This window comes from Opisthocomus hoazin, chromosome 3 (genome assembly GCF_030867145.1).
Source record: "Opisthocomus hoazin isolate bOpiHoa1 chromosome 3, bOpiHoa1.hap1, whole genome shotgun sequence".
In the NCBI taxonomy this organism is placed as follows: Eukaryota; Metazoa; Chordata; class Aves; order Opisthocomiformes; family Opisthocomidae; genus Opisthocomus; species Opisthocomus hoazin.
This window is the reverse complement of record NC_134416.1, coordinates 41,085,456-41,107,610: the sequence shown is the minus strand read 5'-3', so window position 1 is coordinate 41,107,610 and position 22,155 is coordinate 41,085,456. Positions and strand designations below refer to the sequence as shown.

Sequence of the window (22,155 nt, the reverse complement as noted above, 5' to 3'; positions counted from 1 at the left end):
AGCTTGTCCCTGAAACCCTGTCCTCCTGCACGTTTGATGTGCTCCCAGTGACTCACCCTCAGACATGCTTCGAGCTTGCCCATGCTGCTGCGATTTTGTATGTGCAAAAGGAAATACTGAAAGATGTCGTTATCTCCTGTGCTGGGCCTTGTTTTTCTGGAGATCTGAAACCGTCTCTCAGATTGTTTTTAGGAGGTCTCCAAACGCTGACCTCATATGGCCTATCATCACGTATGAGGTACACAAAGACATATATATGTACCGAGTGGAAAAATGTCAGTCTCAAAACTGTTTTTGAAAGCACTTGTCTCTGTTGCAAAGGCTCTTTTGATGCATAAATTGAGTCACGTACAAGGGTAGATTTGATATTTATTGTGGGGTGTTTAGTGACCACAATATAATCTTGAAATGCAAGTTACTGTTTGCAGTTTGCACTTGTATAGGTAGGAGGGCTTCATCTCATAGCTGGCTCATTGGCTTAGTAAGTTGCGGCAAATGTAAGCAAAATTTGAGCTTCTGCAACATGCTGGCTGTAGGTGGGAATGCCGGTGCTCACCATCCGCTGCTGAGGGACTGCTCACTGCAGGGTAAATGGGCACAGACGAAAGGTGAGATGGATGGAGAGCCTCCCCCATACACCTCCAGGGGATGACTGGCTTAAAATGCAAATATTTTCAGTCAAAACGACAAGCAGAGCTAGGGGGATGGGGAGAGGGGAAGACCACAGCCAGGACTTCTCACCAGAGCTGAACAAGGCAGGGCAAAGCTGGGGGGAGACAGGCGGGTGGGTCCAGGGGTCCCCCGGTACAGGGTGAGGATGCCTGGGCAAGGAACACAGTGCTTGCAGAGCAGGCTTTACCTCGGTGGGGAGCTAAATCACACGGGAGTTATCATCTGGCAAAAATATGCTTTTTCTCTTTGTATTCCAGTCATGCAAGAGAGCCACGGGGCAGATCTTCTGCCACTGACACACGAGAGCTTCACAGCATTGGTACAAGAGAAGAGGTTGCAGAGGGGAATTCTGTGAATGCAAAACCCTGGGATGTCATTATGGCATTGAAACTTGAACCTGGACATCGCTCAACCTCTCCTTCCTCCTCCAAATCCCTCTCCTAAACCCACGGCTTTGCAGCCAGCCTTCCAGGCTCTCCTGGCCATCAGTCTGCAGCCCACAAGCTGTTATTTGGCTGCAAAAATAGAGGAGTTAGAAGCAATGTCTATAAATGCAAGCATATCTCTAGGAACTAGCGTTCTGGTTGTGTCAACAAAGCCAGGTAACATTCCCGGGCAAGCAACATTGCAAAAAAAAAAAAAAAAATCTTTAAAAAGTTACATTTTCTTCTTGGCAATGACTGGCAGACATCCAGAGTTACTGTCCAGGGGTGGCGTTAAAACGGGTCCCCTTGCCCTTTGTTAGTCCCTTGAGAGATGGCTTGGCTTGGTGACTCTTTGGAGGTGGACAGCTGTGTGATCTGGTGGTCTTGCATGTGTGGAAGGGAGGAAGGGGAGGGTGACAGGGCTGCCAGGGAGAGACAGGAGGGTGCAGCACTTTCTCAGTGCAAGTCCTTCGAAGTCCAGCCTAAGCAATCCCTGCTGAAGACCAGCTATAGGGCTGTCCCGTGGCTCTGCAACCTCTTGGGGTTTCTTCTTCTCTTCCTCCTTGTTGCAAAGCAGTTGTACAATGCGTGGCTTTCCTGGCACTTCTTATCCAGCCTGTGCAAGCGCAGCCGAGCCTCTGCATTTCTTCACCTAGCAATCACTGCCGTGGTTCATAACGCTTTGACAGAAAAACCTGTACTAATTTTTCATGTGTCTGAACTACATAATGCTGCCAGAAAAATATTTCGCTTAGGCCTGGCTGCAGAAGGTGGATTTATCTTTGTTTTGTCAGCTCCTTTTTGTGGTTGTGCTGTTTGTTATCTGTTCCATCTTAGAGTGCTTCAGCACGCAGAAAGAGGACAGCCAGCAGCAGACTGTCCCTCACCTTGTTGCCATCAGATGTCCTCTGCAGATGCATCAGGTGTCATGCTCAGCCTGTTAACAGAAAGCGTTTGTGGACTGCGACAGGTAAGTATGAATTCACCAGAATTACATCCCAGAGGCATATTACACCCTGAGAGGTGCCTCAGCTCGTTGTCCAAGGGGCTGGCACAGTGGCATGATACCCCAGATTTTTTCCATGCCGTGAACAGTCCCTTCCCCACATCACCATATGTAGGTGTTTCTGTGCACTGACATTTCTAACCTTCAGTTTTTCCTCCCAGAATTTCTCCGTTTCTGCCTGTGCAGCGAGGTGGAGGTGCCTGCCTCGCCAGGCAGGGATGGCTTTCCTCATCTGACTCAAAGATGCTCATTAAAGCACGTTTTGATGCGCAAGGGGCAGCTGACTCAGAGTTAGGAGGGTAGGAATGAGGCGTTCGAATTCCTCCAGATGCGAAAGTCACTTCTCACCCGGCCAGGGAGGGGAGGGAGAGAAGAGCAATATCTTCTCTCTGCTGCCAGGAAAGGCTCCCCGCCAGCCCTGCCAAAGCCCCAGCTGTCCACGGTTCAGCTGCCCGAGCATCTTCTCCCGCTCAGCTCCGGGCTCTTGTCTGCACCAGGCAGTCGAAGCAAAGGTGTGATTTCGAAGGGGTTTAACTAAGCTAGCACAAATTTCCTGTGGATGCAAGACCTCAGAAAAATCTATTTGTTTTTATGTGACTGCTGACAACCGTGTATGGTTATGTAGGGGAAATTCCAGCTTGGTAGGCTGCAAATGGGTACAGGATTTCACCCCAAAACTTAAAAAGTATGCGAGGTGTTAAAGTAAAATAATCAATAATATATTGTATTTAATGTTATTTATTGCCATTGCATGTAGAGAATATTGTTCGTTTTCACAGAGAAATCAATGAAAATCTTCACTTTTATATTTTCTCGAAGGGCAGTTTCCACACTGGTGTTTCACAAATTTAACAGACCCTGCTTTGCAGTCGGGGTTTGCCCATGGACGCGTAGCAGACTCACTCAGCTGCTCTATAGCAAATTTCAGACATAAGCCATAAACAGTCATGAGGCAGAACAAACAAGAGAGCTTTCTACAAGACGCTTAACAGAGAAAGCATTACAGTTATTGATTAAAAGAGAATACAATATTCTGACCACATGTACAGTACGGTGGCAAAGTGATTTTATACAGTACATGCAGGGACTTTGGCTTAAATTTGAGGGTGAGATATTTATTGCTCGTACAGTTGTGTGACAAATTATTGGCAAGTAGAAGCACAGATGGCTTTCCCTTAAGATCAGGCATCACATGCCACAAATTATCTGGGAAATTGTCATTTTAAAAATAACTCTGTAACAAGTGCCAAACTGAGAGGGATATCAGTGTCTAATAAACAGATATAAACACAGCAGTGCCCAAAACTAAAATATATTTGAATTAAACTATGCAGAGAGAGAGCATATACAATTAGCACCTATTCTCTAGCAGTACAAATGAAAGCCTTTCATACTGTATTTCTTCTGCCTCTTTCTCATCAGGAAATTCAAATAATGTTTGATGTCAAATAATGTGCATATCTGAGCCGCTGTGGAGTTAATGGCTTGAATAGTTGTGTCAGATTCTTAAGTTACAACTCCTCAAAAAAAAAATCGTATCGGAAGAAACTTCAGCACAGTTATAGGCAGGCAATTTTTTTTAACCGGTTCTCAAGGTGGTGACATGTTTACACCCCAAAGTGGCCAAGCTCCGGCGCAGCCATCGCTCCTGTCATCTTCTCCAGCAGCCGCGTGTGCTTCACGGCTTCGGAAAGGCAAGATCCCGGAGCCCGCCGAAACACGCGGGCAAGATGGCACCCTGTGCCTCACCGCCACGGCTGCTCGCCCAGAGCAGAGCATTGACCAGGCTGCAGCGCGTTGATACCCACAAATGTAGAATTTCCACTTACGAGAGTGATTGTAATTAAACTAAAGCAGATCCTTGCTGTTCTGAGAAGACAAGTAAGCTCTAAGATAAAGGGGCTCCTAAATAACACCACTTACACAAGCTAGACTGGCTGTTTTGGGGGGGACAGGAAAGCTCTAAGATAGAGCTGGGCAGATCGGGGCAGCCCCGCGCTCTCCGCTGCCGTGCGGAGGTAAGGGGGGGAGCGGACTGCGCTTGCTTATCGCTCGCCCTCCTCCTCCTCCTCCTCCTCCTCAAGGGGCGAAGGCTGCTTCGTGAGAGTGAGGAGAGGCAGGGCCCCACTGGCCACCCCCCCGTCCCCCCGCCAGCCGTCACCTGTCCCAGCCTGTCCTCCTCTCACGCGCTTATATGGGCACGGCAGGACGGCATCTGGTGACGCCGCGCTGCTAAAAACAGCCCCGGCTCCCCTCGGCCCCTCGTTCAAACCATGTCCTCTGGCCAGAGCAACCCGGAGAGCCTCTGATCGCAGCATAGCCTTGGACTTCTTTCAAGGGAAATTAACCCCGAGACCCCTTCGCGAGGCCGCGATCCTGAGCGTATGCCCCTGGAAAAGCTAGGGATGAGCACCTCCCTGAACTACAAGTCCTTCTCCAAAGAGCAGCAGACCATGGACAACCTGGAGAAGCAGCTGATCTGCCCCATCTGCCTGGAGATGTTCACCAAGCCCGTGGTCATCCTGCCCTGCCAGCACAACCTCTGTCGGAAATGTGCCAGCGACATTTTCCAGGTAGGTTTCTTCTGGCGGAAAGCTCTGCTGCACTGGCTGAAATTAGTGTAAAAGCAGATTTTTGCATGTTTCGGTTAATTGCTTTTAGCATTCGGTAGGACCGGGGGGTGGGGGGGGGGGAAGTGATCTGAAGCAGAAGCCGAGCATCCCAGGGGCCAGGGCTGAGCCCGCAGCCGATGGCAGTGTCCCCTGTCAGCGGCGGGGACACGGCCGTGCACGTGAGCTGGGGGACCGGCCCCTCAGCCTGCAGTCGCCGTGGGCAGCTCGATGGACCTGCCCTCTCCTCGGGCCCCTTGACGAACCCCTTGCTACAGGCGTGGTTCTGCCCCGGTGCTTTTGAAAGAGGTTTCCATGGTTTTGCGTGGCCTTACTCACCTCTCCTTGTGCTGCTTGGCAAGAGCAGGCCTCCAACCCCTACCTGCCGACCAGAGGAGGTACAACCATGGCGTCGGGAGGCCGCTTCCGCTGTCCGTCCTGCAGGCACGAAGTGGTCCTCGACCGGCACGGCGTCTACGGGCTGCAGAGGAACCTGCTGGTGGAGAACATCATCGACATCTACAAGCAGGAGTCCACAAGGTAACGAGGGAATGCGTGCCCTGCAGAGGAGGTTTGCCTCAAAAGCGGACGTGGCTGAGGAGACTGGCGGCCTCTGGTCTTTCCGTCTGGCACGCATGATGTTGATTTCGTTGTTTTCTCTCTTGGAAATGCAGAAAGGGACTGTGCTGACATGCATGTCTGTCTGTTTGCTGTGCAATGAAGTCACCTCTCCCTGAGCGAGCACAGAAAACCATATCCAAACAGATGCTGAATTTCCCTGCTTCCCCTTACAGCAGAGGACTGTGCCGTGCTTATTCACATGAGCAACTCTTACTCATGCAAGCAAATCCCTTGAGGTCAGCATGATGGCTACTCACATGAATAAGGGAAAAGTAGCTAGGTTCACACTATTTATTTTAAAAACAGTTCAGACAGTTCTGATTTGTCTTTAACCTGTGTGTTCTCACGCTAAAGAAGGGAAAGGAATTTCAAATCCTGTTAGAAAGTCCTGAGGGACAGACAGTGCAAACAAGAAGAAAACTGAATTTCACATGGAAGATATCCTGCATCATAATGTCAAATCAAAACCCAGTAAAAAATTCTCCTTTCCTATCACCTTGGGATGTGAACTCATGAAATCAGGTCTTATTTAGGACTCCATGAAAGAGAAGGAAGAGCCAGAAATAATACGCATCAGTAGTTACGCACAAGAATCAGGACCTCAGGGCAGATGAACGGGTTAATCCTAAAAAGTAAGATTATTCCTGAATGTTAATTGCCTGCATTGGATGTGTAAGGGATTCAGCAACAGGCAAATGCTACGTTCTTGTCTCTCTTGCCCTGGGATGGGTTGGACGCATGGTATGACCTTGGGGAACTTCATAGGGGGGAAGCAAACTTGGTCCCAGGCTGCCAAGCAAGCAGCTCTCACCCAGGAAAGCTACCTGTTGTCACCGGCGTGCATTTGTGTTTTGCACACCTGAAGGAACATGTGATCCCGGCCATGCTCCCTGACAGTCTTCCCATCCCACCCCAACAAGGAGCTGGGTCTCACAGGGACAAAGATGTGGTATCACTGCAGCAGGTGGACACGACCGGCAGAGCCCGGCACCTTGAGTGGCTTATTTGGGTGGCTGACCCTCCTCCGGCAGAGAAGGACAGTCACCAGCAGAGAGGGCATTTCGGAGCCCGGCGGTGGCTTTGGCTGTTCTCAGCTGCTTGAATCGCTTCTGGGACTGTTGTAGCTGGGCATAGTTTGGAGGTCCAAGGCATCGGAGAGCACAAAGTTGGCTTAAAAGTGTCCTTTCTGCTGTCCTTCACGCTCAGTGCCAAGGGAAGGTCAGCTACCCTTGTGTGTGTCATTAATACCCAAATATTATTTTAGTCAGGAAAATCTCAGAGGAAATGAATCAGCAAAGCTACAGTGATGGACTTTGCTTTTGGCCTAATAAGCTGGGCGTGCGTGGCCTCATGTCTTTCTTGGTTTTGTTTTTTTTCTTCAGCTCTCAGTTGTATTTAACTTGAAAAATAAAGAAATGCAGCTCCTTTTCCCATGTAGTTCACAGGCAATTTGAACAAAATTCAGTTAAAGACAAATGTAAGAAATTCGACAAAAGTAAAACACAATATAATGAATAAAAGAGGAGAATAGAAAAAAATATAAATATGAACATATATTTGCTTAGATATTTGTCCAAAAGTTTCATTTGTTTAGTCTCTTAAGGTGCTTATTTAACCTTCCTGTATGTCCTCAGAATGAAAGTTATCAGGGGTATGTAGCAGCGGCAATGCATAGCAGCGTTATCTAAACTATTTGGCACTTCATAGGCCTCAGCTGCTTATCTCCCTCTACCTAACGTTCCTCAGGTTCCCATGAAAGTGTGAGCAAGATCTGCCATGGCTTTACCCTGTGCTGTCCCACCGAACCCAAAAAGTCAAGGGAAATCAAGTTTTCTACTCTCCTTCCTTTTGCACCAGTCTCTTCCAAACCGGGGGCTGGGGTCTGGCTGAGATACATAAGAGCACGGGTGGCATGTGACCTTTGCCTCCCTGTTGCTTCCCAAGACAACCCTTCAAAGTGGCAGCACTTGTGACTTCCACACAGGAGCCTCTTCCTCTCGAATCCTCATCTAGGCATAATTCACCATAACTGCGTGTGCCAGAATGATGCCAGCTCCCAGCTGCGTTTCACATGAACTTCGGACAGTGAAGGGAATTCAGCTAGGGAACAAGCTTTGTCTCCTGCTTAGACAAAAAATAATCTGTTTTTGAAATGTTTTTTTAAATTTTAGTTTCTATTTGAATTAAGGAATTATTTAAAGAAAAAAAAATACAATCTGGAGCAGGAACCGGGCCATGGGGTTGGGAGGGTCTGCCCAAGCCCTTGCAGGCAGCCCCTCCTATTACTAAAAATCACATCATATGGTCTTTTACATCATTGCTCATCAAATTCCAGCTGATCACAGCATAGCCTGTTGCCCAATTTAGAATCTATTAGCAATGCAAGGAAAGAAATCTTTAAGCAGGACATGGCTCCTACAAAGCTTTAAAGGAGGGCAAAGGACTGAACCCAGTGGAAATAGAGTTGGCTAAAATATTAAACCAGTGTTTGAAAGTCTGTAGGCCACTGATTACCTGGACTGTTGGAGGAACATCAGAGTGCCTGCTGCCACCAGGAAAGGGTAGCGACAGGAGGCTGTGGCTTCTCATAAGCTCTGACAGCCTCTAACGAGCTCAGCCGGCTATTCCTGATCAAATGATGCTTTGGGCTTTGTTTCCAGCTAAATCCTGATCAGGGGCAGTGAGACGCTATTTTTGCCTTGCACCTAGCAAGGAGAGCCCCAGGTACAGGCTGTCCCTGCAGCCCGGGGCTCGGATGGAGCAGTGCCTGCAGCAGTGTACGCAACAGGGACCGGGCGCTGTGCTGTAAGCAGCATGTGTGGGCTTTGCTTCAGGATCAGGTAGCCAGCACCACCAGGAGGAGCTATCCCGGACACCTCAGAGGCCTCAGCCAGAGCTCCCAAGGGAGGACGTGGCTCTGCAGGACAGGCTGCAGTGATGCCTGCGGATCCCAGATTGGCTGGGCCGGGGAGGTGGGCTCCCTGCCCGCAGGTCGCTGAGCAAGGGAGCTGCAGAAGAAGCCCCACGGACAGTGCAGTGAAAGAGATAAGGAAAGAGGTCGCCTGGATCTTCTCCAACTCCCCACAAATTCCCAAGCTCACCTGCACCAGTGGTGCACTAGTGTAATGGAGCTGCAGGAATTCCAATGTCTATGTGAACATTTTTAGTCTTCTCCTTTTTCAAGCCTCATTTCTACCCTATGTATTTATGGGGTCTTCACGGTTTTTGGGAGAGTCCATCATTGTAGTTGATTTTCAAGGACCACCTCCTCCAAGCTCTGGCATGGTCCATCCCCAAATACAGGAGCTCAAGAAATGGTGTTAGGATACCTGCATTGATTAACAAGGAGCTCCTGCTAAAAATAAAACATTAAAAAAGAAGTAAAAAAAAGGCGGATAGGTGGCTCAGGAATAGTTTGAGACACTCTCCAAACATGTACAGATGGAGTTTGGAAAGCCAAAGCCCACCTGGAACTGAATCTGGTGAGGGACGTGAAGGCTAACAAGAAGAGATTCTAGAGGTGCATCAGTAGTGAAAAGATTAGGGAGAGTGTGGGCCCACTGCTAAATGGGGCAGGAGCTCCTCTGACAAAGGACATGGAAAAGGCCAAGGTACGCAATGCCTTCTTCACGCTGGTCTTTACTGGTAAGATTGGCTTTCAGGAATCCCATGCCCTCAAGACCCACAGGAAAGTCTAGAGCAAGGAAGACTTACCCTCAGTGGAGGGGGATCAGGTTAGGGAAAATGAAAAAAAACCTGGGCATCCTGATGGGAAACAGCTGTGAGTGGTGAGGGAGCTGGCTGATACTGTTGCAAGGCACTCTCAATAATCTTTGAAAGGTCGTGGTAATGGGGGCAGGTTCCTGAGGGCTGCACTGGAAGAAAGCAACTGTTACTCCAGTCTTCAAGGAGTGCAAGGAGGAGAATCCAGGGAACTACAGGCTGATCATCCTCACACTGATCCCTGGAAAGCTGTTGTAGCGACCTCTCCTGGAAACCATTTTCAAGCATAGAAAAGAAAAAATACCTAAAGGTATTGATAAGATCAAGGTAATGATTAAGATCCCCCTGAATCTTCTCTTACCCAGGATGAACATCCCAGCTCTCTTAGCCTTTCCTCACAGAAGAGACGCTCCAGTCCCTTAATCATCTTCAGAGCCCTTTGCTGGACTCTCTCCAGTATGTCCATGTCTGTCATCTACTGGGGACACCAGAACAGGACCCAGTATTCCAGTTATGGCCTCACCAGTGCTGAGAATCCTCCTTTCCATAAAACATGCACAACACTCCGCACATTAAGGCCCAAATCCAAACTTAATGGAAAAGAGTAAGCCCGTAGCAGTCAAATACAGGCTTAGCATCTCAAAGAGCAGTCAGAACACAAGAACACAAAAGTATTAGGTCATTTCAGCTATCTGCCACTTCTTTGGTCACAAACACATTTATGATGAATCTTTTCTTCTACTAAAGCCATGCTGTCATGTTCCTACCGGCTACTCTTTTATCTTCCGTTTTAGGAGCAGCCACCATTTTAAACTTCGGGGTTGTGTTTTGGCCTTTGCTACACCTGCATAGACCTAGAGGATTTCCTCTGAGGTCAGAGAACATTCTACTAAAAATCTCTCCTTTTGCGAAACCTAGGGAGGAGACTGTAGATCTGATTACTTCTAGTCTCTTGTCACTGACTTGAGGGCCTCACTGGTTCAGGGAGTTCTGCCAAGTTTCTTTCAGCTCTTTGCGGCGCCTTTGAAGGTTGGCTACTTCTGGCTGAACTTCCTTGACACCGTCGCCTTTTTGCCCTGTGCAATGTGTCTTTCAAGCTAGTGGCACCATTCCATTGCCAGATAATATTCTAGTAGTTTCTGGTTCTGGTCTTGTAAATATTTGCAGGAAAATCAGCTATTTCAGGCTTAATTAATCACTTCGAAATTCATCATCTGTTATTGCCCTTGCATGCAGGCACTCCCACGGGTGCACTGTAGCATAAATATATTAGGGGCTGTTTGCAGTCATCTGCAGACCATGTAAAGCATTCCTTATAGTGGAGACTCACCTCTTTTGACTAGCATTGAAATGATTCTGAATTTGACGCACTGAGTGCCTGATGTAAATATGTTCTGGAAATTTGACCCAAATAATCCAGGCTGCCTTCAGAAGTGGCTGTCTCGTTATCATCTTGTATATCGTATTTTTCTTTATGAACCCTTTAAATTCCAGTGCCCTCCTGAAATTAAAAAATAGGAATGCATGACACATTTTCTTTGGTGCTTAAACTTTTTTTAAACACATGTAATTGATCACATTCCATTCCCTTCAGAAGAGAAAACCTGTATTTTGTCCTTAAAAAAAAATGCCATGTCCACTCCAACAAACCATATGGAAAAACTTTATTGTAATATAATTTAAATAATGATCTTTCCATAAATTATTAAACTTGTAATAGAATGACTGATTGCCTCCTTGCTACAGAGCTCTGTAAAATGGCTTTTAAAAAATCATTGCCATTTAATTCCATTAAATTCTGTAGTTTGGGAAAGTCTTTTCTGTCCAATGATGAAAAGATACATTTCTATGACACCACTCCTCCACTTGCTACTGCTCATAGTCATAGCTCTTCCCAATGGTAGCAGAAGGGGATAACGGCTTATATTGGAAAGATTTAACTTTGCCACAGTACGAGCAGCAAGCTTTGGAGGCTTGAACACCCAGGTACACTCCTCTCTCCGAGCTACTAACTCTGTGCTCCGGCACCACACCCTCACACAATCATGTGCTTGCTGCAGACGTGATCAGGGTGCCAAGCCTGAAGCGTGGGCTCTGAAAAGCATCAACCTGCCTACATGGGCTGGACCAGAGCTTTCACTTACTCTGGGATGTCAGTTAAGTGGCTTATTTAAAAGAAGCTACAACTGAATTAATTCCTGAAACAGCAAAGATTGACTTGTGTGAATGTGGCTAAAGCATTTTGGTGAAGAGAAGATCAAGACTGAGCTGTAGTCTGGTGACAGCGCCTGGCTTAGCACAGGAGAGGCACGCTGCTTGCATAACCCATGCCCTTGCTGGCTGGTGCAATTGAGTAGCTACTGTTAAAAAGTTCAACGCTGTACAAGCTAGACACGTGCCACACAGCTAAAATTAGTTTGTGTGGGACTTTATTTTCATTGCTGGCCTAGTGTAAAGGCCATAAGGAACCCGTTCTGTTTGATATTGACAGTCCTGACCCAGGCTTCACAAAGCTCATCAGCAGAGATACAGAGTTAAGGGCATGAAGGTCCACCAATACCTACAACTCTCACTTCAAATTAGCCCCCTGAATAAGAACGTTACTGCATTTTGCATGATGAACTCTAAAGGAATTACATATGTTTCATATTTCAGACAGATATGGGATAACATGCTAATTAAAGCACACAAGTAGTCTGAAGTCAGTCTTAGTGAGGTTATTTACATTTTTAAATACGAGCAAGGGTTCAGTCACACTCCCAGCTGGAACCCCCTGTATGAAATCATGTTGCTATATTGTCATCACATCCTGTTGTGTCAGGACACTAAGCTGTACAGCTGTCTATTTAGTCATCCTGTGTGGCAGGTTGAAGTCTGCATTGCATATTCAGGACAGCCTTGCACGCTGCTCTACAAGCGTATCCTATGTCGTGCTGACACCCTAAGTGTTGTCACCAGAAACTCATGAGGATCCAAGTTTGTTTTAAAATTGCTTTCTTTTGCAGACCGGAAAGGAAGTGTGACCAGCCAATGTGCGAAGAGCATGAAGAGGAGAGGATTAACATCTATTGTTTGAACTGTGAAATGCCAACCTGCTCCTTGTGCAAAGTCTTTGGTGCCCACAAAGACTGTCAAGTTGCTCCTCTCACAAACGTTTACCAGCGACAGAAGGTAAATATCTTTTTGTATCTCGTAGTCTTCCCAGCAACTGACACTGCTGTCGACAGGAAAGTATTCCTGTGGACTTTCTCTGAGTTTCCAAAGGAACCTGGGGGTGTCTTTGCAGTTCCTGTGTGTGAGTGAAAGTCTCACACAAATCTGCAGGAACTCTTTAGAAACATGGGAAAACAAATTTATGAGAAATCACACAGAAATCTATTACAGTGTCCCAACTTTAGTTAGCATAGTGAGTAAACATTTTAGACAGCAATTTGATGTGAAGCTGAGGATCTCTCTTTCCAGGTTCCTGGTATATTTTTTTTTTTCCCCAGTGCTTTTAGATCAGATAAACAAGTGGGATTTCCAACACATGAACTGGGTGGAGAACAGACCATTACAAATCAAATAGTCGTCTACCAGGCAATTTTGCCTTTAAGCATCCCATTTTTAAGAAAAGTTAATTGAAAAATCTTCTCCTGCAAGTGAACGCAGGAATATTGAATAGTTGGCAGCACAGGATGTACCTAACATCCTCTGCCCTTGCTGTCACCAGTAAAAGACTTGTTTATTTTTAATACAGTATTAATTTAAAACCTGACTCACTGGGTTATCCTCCTGAGATAAACAGCTCATTTTTCTGGAGGGTCCCAGTGGGGCAAGCAATCAGACAGGCCAAGTTTGCAATCCCAGCCTCCAACTTTGTCACACAGATGCTTGTGTGTGGAAACTACAAATGAGAAGTCACTTTAGGAAAGTAGTTACAAACATCCTTTTCAATCAAAAAAGGAGGGGGAAGGGGGAGAAGTCTCTTGGACTGAATCCATGTCCCTGATCGCTCCCTTTGCATGGCAGTTTGCAAGCAGTGGTTTCCTTCCCAGTGTGCCTGAGGAAAGGGGCTGTCTTGCCCGAGACTGGAGGCGTAACCCAGAGACTGCAGGATGTGTGCTTCAAAGGACTCTTTATAAAGCTGTGGAGGCCACAAACATGGTCATCTCTGTCACTACAGTGGCATGCCAGGGGCCCCTCACCCTCCCCAGTACCCTCTCCAAGTTCCCTAGAGACTACCTTCTCTGTCTCTTCTCTTCTATGGATACCTCACAGTCATCCCCCTCCCCACACTCAGGCCATTCCCTTCTTCCATTGGTTTCCCTCATGCCAGTGGCTCAGCCTTTACTTTCTCCTCCTCCTTTTCTCCCTTCTCCTCTCACCACAGCCCCAGCCCCACTGCACTTATGCCAGGGGCTCCATAGCACCCTGGTCCCTCCAGGTCCATGGGCCACCTCTTCTCCTCGCCAGGGCCAAGAGCTATAGTCCTCAGGGAAAAACCACAGCGGCATGGCTAGACCCAGACACTAAAAAAAACCAACCCCTCAAGAGACAAAGTCTTTTCTCTCAACAAACCCAAAGTGAATATTTTGGGGCTGTTGAAACATAGCACTTCAGACAAAAACATTTAGAAGAGCCTCCTAGAACAAAGTGCTTCCTCCTTTCCAACCACAGCTTCTTTTCTGTGAAAAGTTTCAAAAGGTCAATGCTTTCGTAGTGGTTTGGAAGAGGAAACAAATGTCAAAGTACTGGCGGGTAACTTGTGGGCAGGTAAAGCTCCAATTTTCCTTGGTTCTGGTGGACAAAGAGCTAATACCCTGGTTTGGCTCGTTCATCTCTGGCTCCCCCCTGTTACATATGCCGCCCTGAAATAGGACGGTGTCTAATCTCCTCCTGCTTGCTGTCCCCTTACTGCCTAGTCCGAGCTGAGCGACGGCATCGCAGTCCTGGTGGGGAGCAACGACAGAGTGCAAGGAATAGTCACGCAGCTGGAGGAGACCTGCAAGACTGTTGAGGTAGGTACCATCCCTTTCAATGAAGTTGTTTCAGTGTGAAGTCACATCTTTTAAACTGCCGGTTATAGTCATTCTTTAACAGACCTGATTTCACCCAAGCGCATTCACACATCAGTTCGCTAAACCGTTACCTGTGAGGTTTTTGCCTCAAACAAAGGATACGTCCTGCTTGGCACCCTGTCTCTGACATTGGCCATGTGGCTGAGGACAAAGAGTACGGATAATCTAGATCAGCACATCTTGCTCAGCGTTTCTAGTTGCACAGGATATCACTGAAGTTCAGAGCAGATCCAACAAAATGCTATCAATTCCCAGTTCATTTAACATCTAAGATCGAGTGCCAAAGCTGTAAGAGACCAGTATTAGTCTAACATCTGCCTGGTCCTGTGAACAGAGCCTTAGTCTCAGCTGCAGGGTACCCATGGCATAGCTGCCAAGTGCACCAGTGAGCTCTGTATTTCGTTGCTTTGCCGCCTGTGCAGAAGTAGTCTTATAATGTTCTTATGCTGCCCGTTAAGGAGACTTGTTTTGTTGCTCGTGGGAGGGAAGAGTTTGCGTTCTTACTGTGAATCTGGATTTGCAGGTAAAGGTCTTATTCTGACAGAGCTGGAATTAGATTTGTGTCATTCAATACCAGAAGTGGCTTTCATTTCCTCCAAGAGGTTTGCACCAGCAAAGCAAATACAAATATCAGCTCTTACCAATGTGAACATCACAGAGCAATAGGCTGAAAGGAGCTCATATTAATTTGTTTTATGATCAGAGTTTGATGAAGCATCTAGTGAAGGAGTTGCATCCCTCTCAGTCCAATTAAAATTATATTGACCCTTCAGAGCTAGAGCAGAAAAGAGAAAGTGCAGAGAAAAGGAAGTTAAACCAAGATGTATAGATAATAAGTGAGAAAAACTGATTCCACAATCTATGTACACAATCACCCAAGGCTCCTATTTCTTCAGAGCAAGGAAGAACAGAATACGTCCAAGTTTGGTTCAAAGAACATAAAACCATTAGCCCAAGTAAATGAGAGAGCACGTTAACAGCAGTCAAAACTTTGTAGTCAGGAAGCCTTCACATCGCAAGGATGAAACTGGCTGTTATCAGGACTTTGCAGACAGAAACAAGCCTTTCAAGTAGGTTAGCTGCAGGAATTTGAATGATACAAAAGCAAAAGCTTATACACATTTAAGTTGAACTAAACAAAACTTCAAACATCTAGTCTGAAGTATGGAGAAAATACTATGCTAAAAATACCTTTATTAATACAACAGTTTCTGAAACTAGCTTCCTCAGAGCCATCCACTCAGGTTTAAAGGTTTAAAGTCTAACCTTTAAACTCAAAGCCCAAAGAAAGTGCAGCCATTTTACCTTCAGATGTTTTAACAGGCTTTTCACCTTTAAAGTCAAAGATTGCAGAAAAGAGATCTCAGAGCTTACCTTGGCACTTCCGTGTTACATTTCAAACAAATCACATTTCTTACCATACAAGAGCTTTGTCCGAATTGCCATCAGTTTGTCCTTGAAGATTAAAAGCTACAGCTGGATCTGAGAAATGTGTACAGATGGAAAGAATGCTTATAATCCAGGATTGTCTCTTCTCGCTGCTGAACACTTTGCAGAGAACAATAAATATCTGCTTTAGCAGAAAATACATGATCATTTTCCTTTTAGCTGGAGTAAGTAAAAGCCTACGGTTCTATATTTAGCTATCCCTCCTATGCAAGCCTAAAAAACAGAAAAACAAACAAAAAGATTGGTTAATACTTGTATAGGCTTTAACTGATTGAAAGGTGGACCAAATTCACGTTACACTGAAAATAAAAAAAAGGAATATAAAATGCTAAATACTGGGGGGGGGAATAAATAATTAAGTACTGTTTAGCTCTGTAAACAATGTGAGTCAAATAATGATGGAAAAATTACAGTATTTCTTTCAAATGTTAATGGCGTTGGCCAGTCAATACAGATACTTCAGTACAAGCAGTGCAACTCATGCTCAGTGGCAAGGACTCCTTTCTTTTTGCTGTAACCATGCTTTCAAAAACAAAAGGCTGAGAACTTTTTTGAATGTAAAGACATGTATTTGTTAACCTTTTTCATTACTCAGAATCTGATTAGGGTAATTCCATCAGGCAGAGACTTTGAATGAGAACATTTTATGCAGAAAGAGATTATCTCAGAAATATTTCAGCATTTGCCTCTAGGAGCCTGTTTTGTGCGCCCACTCTTGAGATTCACAACTCTGTAATATTTGCTGGCAGGAAATATTATACATTAGAGCTTAGAGATTGGGAAGGATCTCTCAGGGCACCCTGCTATCACTCCCTTGCTCTTCCTCCCATAACGCTTGTCCTGTGTCAAACGGCAAAGATAGCACACACCTGTCTTGAAATTAATGATGTTTTACAAGTGATCTGAACGACATTTCAGAGGAGGTCATTGTAGACTAAACCAAAGAGGAGTCTGGAGCAAGCAGAAGTGCAGGAAACACTGGGAGAAAGCTAGGAGAGGAGCAGAAGAGGAGAGGGAGGTTATCCAAGGTCTGAACAATAGAATGACACCCCAGAACCGTGACTCACTTGATTCAAAAGCTTCCTTATCCCTACCCTGTAATTCACTAATCAGGAATTTCTGGGAAGCGTCAAGGACCCCCAGAAGGGCAGGATATGCCTGGCCCCCTGCAAGGAGTTTTAAATTAGGAGTATCTGTTTAGCCTAGTCTTCCTCATCGGGAAACAGAGGTGGATATTTGGGTCAAAGCAACAAGACCTCTATTTGCTCCCCACCTCTCAACATACACAGTTTGGTTTTTTTTTGGCCACACGTCCATCTTCAAAAGGCTTTCGCCTTTGAACGATGTAGAGCAGTCACCACTTGTAGGAAAGAGCTCTGGCTGGAAGTCAAGAAAAAAGGGGAATTCTTTCTGGTCAAGTGCTACGATTAATCAGTTTTACCACTTTCAAACGTACTGTGGGACTGTTAATAATCCTGTGCTGCCAGGATCTCAGCATTATACCTCAAGGGACAAAGATGAGGAATTGATTCAGCCTCTGTTCCTAGGAAAGAGATTTAAATAATCACCACCCTCCGAAACCAGATACAACCACAATAAGGTTATGCCCATATGTGTGCCCTGGGGCACACTGATGACTCAAGTACTTCTGTCTGGTAGACCTCAGACATTATAGATAACCTGTCTCCAATTTCCTCCCCATAAATTCTCACTTGCAAGTGCAGTGCGTTCTTGTTAGAGCGCGCTCAATGAAGCAGTTGTCAAACCCATCCTCTTTACTCAGTGAAATATGCTGTGTTGTCTGTTTGGAAGGACAATAAAAGTGTCTCAAAAAATGAGGTGAAAATCAGTGCCTAAAGGTAGGGTTGGAACCTGATTCCTCCTTCTTGTCTTCGAGCTTTTGTCACACACCATTTTCTTCATGGTACCTCTACCTCATTCAGTGCATAGTAAATGGAATATAATGGACACCTATTGTCCAAATAGTCTAAGAGGGTGTATGCGAAAACAAGCTCAGCCAGGGTAGCTCTAGTTTCTCCGGTAGAAAAATAAAATTCTCCAGAACTGTTTTGAGATGATCACTCCTTTTAAAACCTTTCTGTTCGTGCAAATGAACCCAGCTGCTAATATGGCGGGGGGTGAGGGGAGTGGGGGGGTGGTGGTGATGGTTACTTTTTCTGCAGACTTTGATGTATCACTTCAGACATCATAAATGCCTTCCACAATTTTTTAGCAGACTGACAAGTTATACAACAACCTGTTTGGGGGCTCTCAGTGGCTTGAAACTCAGAGTTCAAGAACAGTTTTAAAACTTTTGTTCCAATAGCTTGGACTTTCAAAATTGTGAAAGTCTCTGGGGTCATTCAGAATCCTTTGTACTGTTCAGAAGAGGAATTACTTTGATGAAAATACTTCCAAGTAACTGTAAAAATAGAAACCTTTTAAGAACATAACATGTTTAACATAAACTAAATGATTCACAGGAATGCTGCAGACGACAGAAAGAGCAGCTGTGTGAAAAATTTGATTATCTCTATTCTGTGCTGGAAGAAAGAAAAAATGAGATGACACAAATAATCACTAGAACCCAAGAGGAGAAACTGGAACACGTCCGCTCCCTGATGAAGAAGTATGCAGATCATTTGGAAGCTGTGTCAAAGCTCGTTGAATCCGGAATCCAGTTCATGGAAGAACCAGAAATGGCCGTGTTTCTGCAGGTATGAAGTCTATAGATAGAGACAGAAAAAGTACGATGGGTTTATCGAAATACTGTTCAAGCATTTCTCAATTTTAGGCACATTCACAGTTTGAGCATCTTTGAGTGAACATTTATACAAACTCATTTTTTAAACACTTGCATCAGCACAGACAATTGACTAGTCTTCTTGTGAATAGTGTCCAAACCAAGAACGTGAGTATTTGCTGTTTGCACCAAAAAATACTACCCTGTGTATGAATTTCTGGTCCCCAAAGAAGAAACAGGAATTTTAACATTTTCCAACATATCTTTATTGTCCCACCACTATAATCTCTGTGTATATGAACTTCTGTGAGTTATAGGCTTCATTCTCATATTGACAGAGCGATTAACTTTCCAAGAATTAAATATTTGTGTTCTAAGCCACATTTTTATGCCTTTGCTTCATTTTTGTTTTTTTCTATTTTCTTACTATAAACTTAGGAGAGCTGATTGGGAAACCATTAGCAGCCTGTTGACTGGATTCATGGGTGTAGAATTTCTGTCCTGCAGGCTTGCAATTCCTCTATATTAAGGGCTGGAAGGGTGCTTTCCACAAAAAAAAAAAAAAATAAATAACAAAACGCCTTATTTCCATCAAAGAATTGTCTTTGAAGAGTGCAATATTCTTTCCAGACAAATAAAATTTTTTGGCTCCAAAAGTATGCCCTTATGAATAGTGAAAGATATAGTTACTGAGACTAAAGATGGTAATGCAACAATTGCTTTTCACCACAATCACACACAAAAAAGAGAAAAAATACTTCCATTTCGTTTTCGTAGAAATTGTGTGTATTTCCCATCATATTCAGATTTTAATTACAAAGTTTTGAATGAACTAAAAGGTTTACTCAGCTGTATACTAATATACTGTCCAAATTTGATCTCATTCATAGATGTCATGGTTGTCATTTAGGAGATCCGTATTAGTGCATTTCGAAGCAGGCAGTGTAAGAGTTAGATCTCAATGCATAAAATCTCTGAAAAAATTGAACCATTTAAGAATTCAGTTGTTTCCTTTTTGTTTTCACAGAATGCCAAAACATTGCTACAAAAGTAAGTATTTAAACTTGAGACTCTCCATCTTTATAACGAATTACAAATTACAAATGTATCTGCAAATCCAAATGCCAATAACCAATCCTTCTGTTTTAGAATTACTGAAGCATCTAAAGGATTTCAAATGGAAAAAATAGAGGATGGGTATGAAAATATGAACCAATTCACAGTGAACCTCAGTAGAGAAGAAAAGATAATACGAGAAATTGATTTTGACAGAGGTATGTCATTTATTTCACCTAAATTACTTTCTTAAAATACAGCTGTGTGTAATTTACATGATGATAACAAGCAGGAAAACTTGAATCAGGTGTTTCTCTCCATCTCAAAGTGTAACTAGACCATTTTGTATTAATCATAATCAAAAGAAAAAATCCATCACAGTCGAAAAAATCACATGACCTATTGACACCATCAATCTTACTTTTTATGTGGCCTCAACACTTTTCTAAGCCCATGATCTTTACTTACTCCTCATGTGAAGGGGTGCCAAAATTAACCTTTTATCTCAACCTGTAAAGTCCTTTTTTCCCTAAAAGATGCCATTATTGTATGGCCTGTCTGCTCTAGAAAGTCACCAAAGAAATAGAATGTTTACTACTAAAAGAAGTACTTGTGAAAGATACTGGGTTTTAACTCTTTTTTTATAATAATCTAGAAATGTAACAGAAACTATTTGAAGATCACAGAGTTATAGAGGGAAGCAAAAATTGTCATAATCTTTCATGCACTGAATATCTTGTGTCATGCCATTTGTCATGACTTCATGATGAAACATGCTTAGCATGTGTGTGTAATAATGCAAAGTTGTAATTCTGAATTTACCAAAGTAGCCTGAAATCTCGGCTCACCTGTGCTTTACCTTACAGAGTAAGCCACACAAAGTTAATGGAGATAAATGTTTCAAACAAGCAGATCTCTCCTACTAAGAGGCAGCAGATGCCACCCACCACTTACTCCCCTGCCACCACTTACACTGAATTCCGGGTGCGCGGCTGCTCCCTGCGCGGGAGCCTGGGTGCCTGCTGTGCAGACCTTGGTCTGTGGGTTCGGATCTGGGCACTAGCTGTACTTGGCACGGAGGTCCATGTAGCGGGACAGCAGCTGTGGCACCGGTCAGCAGCAGAGGAGCAGGTGCCATTTTGCAGGGCCATGAACCTCCAGGGATTTGTCTTGGGAGGGACAATCCCTAGTCGCAGCCTCGTGCCCGGTTCGTCCCTGTGATCAGTCACAACCGCCACATCCCTGCCACACACGTGCATCTGCCAAGATCGTGACCTCGTGCTCTGGGCACACACTCCCACCATGTGATGGGGAACGTGACACCCGCCTTTCGGGGACAAGGCATTAGCAAAGGCTTTGGCAATCGGGAGTTCAGTCCTGCGTTTGAAACCCCTACTACAGTCAGTGAGGTCCTCTGCAGCCAGGGGACATGGAAGCAGAGATTCAGTGCTCTGCCTATAGGAGCGTATTTGCCTGTAGAAACATTTCTCCTGCGCTACTTCATTTGTACATCTGCATTCCTTCTACGTACTCAGGCAGAACCACAACCTGTGCAAAACGTGCAGCAAATTTGGAGCTTGGGTTAATACAGCCATCTAGGTTTATTTCTCCGAAGTGCTAGGGTGGCTCTGAACAACGCCCGACATTTAGGAGGATGAATAGTGTGATTATGCAAAAGAAAATGAATTGTTAGAGGGCTCCCTCTGGAAAAGAGCTGAGCCACGAATGCTGACAAGAGGATGTGTCAGAGGATGCAAAAGTGACAGTTTGAACAAGTTTGATGGTCTGGTTTTAGGAAGGGTGGAATCCTAAACCTCCAGTCATGTCCACTTATCCTCTCCCCAGAAAGTGCAGGGCTGTGCAGCACACCCCTCATGAGGATAACTGCATTGGCAGGAGTTTCTGTCCTCCTCCCCATGGAAAGGGACAGTTTAAGTGTTTAACAAACATGTATGTTCGGTGTCCTCCCTGCTGAGAAGGGCCTGCTGGCAGCTCCATGGCAGTGCCCAGCAAAGGCTGGTGGGAGCAGGCTCCTCACCAATGCCGTGTCCTCAGCCTGCATTCTCTGCCAGGCAGCAGATTGTCAGCAGCTTTGCCATGCAATTGTAAATGGCTTTTTAATTACATAGAGACTGTAGCCATCTTCACGTGATGCTCAGCGCTGTCCTTTTATGTGTGTCCTATCAGAAGAGGAGGGAGAAGAGGAAGAGGAGGAGACGGTGGATGGTGAAGATCTGGATGAAGTCCACACGGAGTCATCAGCAGAGGAGGAGGAGGAAGAGGTGGAGGAGGAAGGGGCTGAGAAAGCATCACAGCCACCTCAGCAGGACCCTGAACCACAGAGCACAGCAGGAGAGACCCTGGGCAAGCCCACCCCAGCTCCACTGCCCACCACCCCGGCTGGCCAGGTAAGTGTCCCCAGTGCTGCGCTGCCCGGCCAGCTATGCCGAGTACGCCCCAGCAGAGCAAGCAACTGCTCCCCTGTGGCCTGTAGGCACCATACTCCAGGAGAATGGCTGAGGGAGTCAATGCACTGGAGAGCAAAAACGTTTATTGCCCTTGAACACACACATGCAACTGTACCTTGTCCTCTCGATCTGTATGTACATCGCTTGATAGGCAAAAAATTATGCTGCTAGATAAATTGAAGCATATGTGGGGTACATAAGATATAAATAAAAGAGATTCCATTTGGGAGTTAAGCACGTTACAAAGGACATTCTGCTTGCTGTGATTTAACTCAGACTAACTATTATAAATGAAATGGTTGTTAAAATATTTATACTAAGAG

General features: G+C 45.1%; 1 protein-coding gene across 1 annotated transcript in view; it reads left to right on the top strand.

Annotated features, from left to right (window-relative positions):
* The first annotated feature begins 4,360 nt into the window (after nt 1–4,360).
* Nucleotides 4,361–22,155, top strand: part of TRIM55 (tripartite motif containing 55) — a 38,592-nt gene continuing 20,797 nt past the window's right edge. Inside the window, exons 1-8 of the mRNA XM_009940490.2 lie at nt 4,361–4,676; nt 5,080–5,252; nt 12,062–12,227; nt 13,961–14,056; nt 18,049–18,282; nt 19,336–19,358; nt 19,458–19,582; nt 21,552–21,772. Coding sequence (XP_009938792.1) covers nt 4,488–4,676; nt 5,080–5,252; nt 12,062–12,227; nt 13,961–14,056; nt 18,049–18,282; nt 19,336–19,358; nt 19,458–19,582; nt 21,552–21,772 — 1,227 coding nt within the window. The 5' untranslated portion in view covers nt 4,361–4,487. The remainder of the gene's footprint in view (nt 4,677–5,079; nt 5,253–12,061; nt 12,228–13,960; nt 14,057–18,048; nt 18,283–19,335; nt 19,359–19,457; nt 19,583–21,551; nt 21,773–22,155) is intronic.